The sequence below is a fragment of the Octodon degus genome, unplaced genomic scaffold (genome assembly GCF_000260255.1).
Source record: "Octodon degus isolate 3935 unplaced genomic scaffold, OctDeg1.0 scaffold00024, whole genome shotgun sequence".
Classification (NCBI taxonomy): domain Eukaryota; kingdom Metazoa; phylum Chordata; class Mammalia; order Rodentia; family Octodontidae; genus Octodon; species Octodon degus.
Genome location: NW_004524600.1, coordinates 12,380,011 through 12,384,428, shown reverse-complemented (window position 1 = coordinate 12,384,428; position 4,418 = coordinate 12,380,011). Strand labels below are relative to the sequence as shown.

The 4,418-nt window shown below is 46.8% G+C and overlaps 1 protein-coding gene across 1 annotated transcript in view; it reads right to left on the bottom strand.

The window, feature by feature from the left end:
• Ccdc28a (coiled-coil domain containing 28A) overlaps positions 1-4,188 on the bottom strand; it is a 39,538-nt gene extending 35,350 nt beyond the window's left edge. Inside the window, exons 1-2 of the mRNA XM_023712202.1 lie at positions 3,144-4,188; positions 1,582-1,781 (exon numbers count right to left, since the gene is read on the bottom strand). Coding sequence (XP_023567970.1) covers positions 1,582-1,781; positions 3,144-3,371 — 428 coding nt within the window. The 5' untranslated portion in view covers positions 3,372-4,188. The remainder of the gene's footprint in view (positions 1-1,581; positions 1,782-3,143) is intronic.
• Positions 4,189-4,418: the final 230 nt, after the last annotated feature.

The window sequence follows — 4,418 nt, the reverse complement described above, 5'->3', positions numbered from 1 at the left end:
GTCCCTCTGCTTTGCTAAGCTTGTTCTAAGTAGGTGCTTTAGACCACTGAGCCATCTCACCAGCCCAGGGATGTTTAGATATACCTGAGGAGCTGACTGGGGTCTTCCTGGAGGCAGCAGGAAAGGTGAAAAGAAACTGCACCCTGGGCAAAGTTGGAGATGGGGGGAGGTGGTCTTGGGGAAGATAAGCTGTTGTTTTAAGGGCTTCAGCCATATTAGATGACCACTATAATAATTCAGCGATTCATACTAGGGCCAGAACCTATCAGCAAGGACCTGGGTTTGATCCCTGTTACCACATGCTGTATCAGCCCTGGAATCCCAGGCATGCCATGGCGACCACCGAAACTGGACATGGTAGTGCATGCCTGTAATCCCAGAACTGGGGAAGCTGAGACAGGAAGGTCACTATGACTCTGAGCTGCGTAGAGAGACCCTGTAGCCAATAAATAAATAAACAAACAGATACTTTAAACAACAACAAAAAAAAGCAATGCTCATCTGAAGCCTCATCCAAGACTGAATGATTTGAGAATCTGCATTCCAAAAAGATCCCCAAGAAATCCGTACTCACATTAAAACAGGAAATAAACCATCATTTACTGTACGGTTTCAATATAGCAAATATACTTATTTCCTTTCAAATACGGAAGTTCAACCCAAGTAAGGGTTTTACACCCACTCATCATCTAATAACCCTCAAATAAACAAATGAAAACCAAAGATAAAATCCGGTTTATTCCTTCTCCCCTGCTTCTGATTGTCACACCGTCTCACCTTTTGTTAAAACGACTCAGTAACAAAAACCACGCGTGATGAAATTACAGTATGTGTAGCTGCCACTGTAAACACTGTCAGGCATATAATGATGATCAATGTGGTTCCTGCCCAAACAAACTTTACATTCTAGAAGAAGACATACGAATAAAATTACCAGGTTTAAAAAAAAAAACTGAGTAATCTTAGGAGTAATCCTAGGAGGTGAAGCAGGATTGCCAGTTCAGTTTGAGTTTTATTAAAAAATAACAAAAGGGCTAGAGCAGTGGTGATAAACCTTCTAGAGCTGTCAATGATAAGCAGCCTGCAGCAGCACGTATGCCATAGGGTCACCACTACAGTGACCTCAGTGCAATCCCCTGTATGAGATGGATACAATTGTCATCAAGAACTTAAAGTAGTAAGTACCTTTAAAGCTTTTTTGGCTTTGTTTTTCTACCAACTATAATTTAATTAAAAATCTGATTCAACTGTTCCAAGAGGAAAACTTGCTTTCTGATAATTTTTCAGGGGAAACATGACTCTTTTTGTTTGTTTTAATGCATAACTGGGGATTGAACTCAGGCCCTTGTGCTTGCCAGGGAATCACTTATTCTACTGAGCCATCTCCCCGGCCCCCAACACAACTCTTGCTTTCCAAGACAAGATGAAGACCTTTCTAAGAAGTTGCCGCGGGGCTGGGGATGCAGCTAGTGGTCCTGACTGCTGAGCCTGTGTAGGGCTCTGAGTTCAGCAAAAAAAAAGTTGACTACTATTAAGCATTTAATAGTACTTTAATGTGAAAATAGGAAAGACAAAATTTACCTTTTTAACTTTGGTCGCTGTGAAGTTGACTGTGCTGCAGGATTTGAAAACCCTGTGCTTTTACTGACTGGAATGGCGTTCTTTTTGGCATTAACAACCTGAGTAGGGTGGGCACTAAAAGACTTAGGACTCCTCCTCTTCACTTTCCGCTCCTCCATTGTCCTGAGTTCCCTGCCGCGCTGAGGGCAGCCTCTTAACACCTGCATGAAAAAACACAACAATCACATACGTGTGCTATAATATGGAAAGTGAAAGCAAAAACCCATTCCACAAAATGAAAGAGGGTCAAGAATTTCAGAGGTCATCCAAGAAAGGCAGAAGAACTCCTTAAGCTTAGTTGTTTAGTAGACGCTTTCAAATATCATTTTCTTCACGGACTCATCCTGTCAGTATTTACTGAAGGTACCACAAGCCAGCCAGGACTGTGACTCCCTAGAAACACCAGGTAAGACAGTTACTTGCCTCAAGAAATGGACACTGCACAAAGTGAACGATACGTAAATACATAAACAAGGAAATCATTCATTACAACCCAGCCTGGCTCAAGTTTCTGGTGGCTGCTAGGTCTGTCTCCCACAAATGTCATATTTTGGAGCTGGGGCTTTAGCTCAGTGGCACAGCGCCTGCCTGGCAAGTGCAAGGTCCTGAGTTCGATTGCTGGTACCAAAAAAAAAAAAAAAAATTGTATGTTAGGAAGAACAAGCCAGATTCAAATATGTATCACTGCTGAAGCAGCAACTAGAGGAGTTATGTCACCAAAGAGAAAATCAGTTCATTCCTAGGAATACTGCTAATTCTAGGTCTGAGATTAAGTGCTACAGAATCAAATCTCTCCAATCTGAATATAATTTCTCTACTTTTGTAGAGGAAAAACAAAACAATCTATGTTGTTTGCCTGTAGTGAAACAGTTCTCTGAAGTCACAGAAGTCCCTTCCACGGGGAATATATGTAAGACCTCAGATTTATCCCCATACCTTGCCCTTATTTCATGAATTAAAGTTTTATTTTCTCAACAGTCATCCATCTAAAAAAATCCTACATTTTTTGTGGACAGTGTTACATTTTTCTTAAATTCAGATTCATGTACTTGTAAAATGAGAAATTAAAATTATCAGATTGTAAACTGCGCTACGAAATTGATGACTTTTTAAACCATTCAGGTTTTTTTTTTAAACAGTGCTTTCTAAATTACGCTAATAAATAAATAAATAAATAAATAAAATAAAGTACGCTGCTCTAGGGGTTCAGGGCTGCAGGGTCCTCGGTTTGAGTAGGAACACCTGTCTCGGAAACACGGAAATCCTTCCCAGGAACACCTGGGCGCCCATCAGCAGGGAGCACTTCCGAGCAGGCGCGAGCTGCTCCCGGGTACGGAGCGCCGATTTGGGGGGCCAGGCTCCTCCTCCAGGCGGGACCCCGAAGGGCCCTCTCATCACCCCCGCGTCCTTCCCCAATCTTCCGAAGCGCTGACCCATCACGACCCGAACCCAGCAGCAATCACAGTGGGCGTCGGAAAGGGCCTACAGGAGGCTCTGGGGGTTCCTTGGCTTCCACGACCTACCCGATGAAGAAGGAGGCCGGGGTCCCGTTCTTCAACTGACCGGAAGCGATAAGCAGAGGCAGGCAGCACTGCAGCGGCCGCGAAAGCGTGGCTCGCATCTCCTGACCCGCGTCTCCGCAGCGCCCTTTGTTTACGGAAGTGACGTAAGGAGGCGGAGCTTCTCTTCCCGGGGCGGAAGCCGCGCTCCTTCCTACTCCACGGAAGTCGTCTTCGCTTTCGGCACTGCATGACTTCCCTTGTCTTGCCTTCAGGCGTAACTCACACAGCCGTGGGAAAGAGGACTCATTCCTGGCATTTAACTTTAGGTCTTGTGGCCTTGAAGCAGGGAGTGATGCAGAGTGCGGTGAGCGCAGGAATGGTGAGTGTCGTGCCCCCCCCGGAACTGGCCCTGCCCGTCGGTCAGCTGCTCTATGAAACTACAACTCCCGGCATGCTCTTCGAGCGGGCGTGGGGGCGGGGCGTAGCCATGGCGACAGCTTCCTGATTGTTCCTGAATGTCCGGCGCTTTCGCTGCTGAACTGGTGGAAGAAGTGGAGAAGACGGTTCGAAAATCGCGCTTCTGTTGGGAACCGGAACCCGGAACTGCGATTCTGTTACTAGTGCCGTTTATAGCAACTGTTCGGGCGCCTGACTTTACCTTGTTGGTAAACGTCGCTACAGTTCCAAGCGGTGTCTCAGAAATATCTCCGTTTTAGAAATGAGAGCTCAGAGACTTAGAAAGGCTGCGGTCCGGTGTCCAGCCCTTGCCTGTGCCGCAGTTCTTCCCTGGAGAAGGAGCTTCTGGCTGGGAGAGAAGGCCGTGGCCTGAAGGAGAGAAGACCCCCGAGCTTCGTGTCCTGGCCTGGGCAGCCTTCCCAGCGTGGGCTTGAGGAGGGGCGCTTTCGGGTGCGCCGCGCTTCTCCCGCCTTTGCGGGTGAGGAAGCCGCGCCCACGCCGAGGCAGAGCGAAGAGGACCCCCAGCATGGGGTGCGCTCACACGGCCCTCGGTGTTCAGAATTGCCTTGGTCTTTTTTTAAAAGCACAGAGCGGCCGGGTGTGGTGACGCACACCCCGTAATCTTAGCGCCAGGGAGGCTGAGGCAGGAGAATAACTGCAAATTCGAGGCCAGCCTGGGCTGCGTAAGAAATAATTAGTTAAATAAATAAGTTTCTGAAATGAAGTCTCTATGCAGTTTAGGCTGTCCTTGAGCTGGCAAGAATCCTCTTGCCTCAGCCTATCAAGTACTGGGATTATAGGCATACAACGTACCCAGCAACCTTTTTTTTTTTTTTTTAG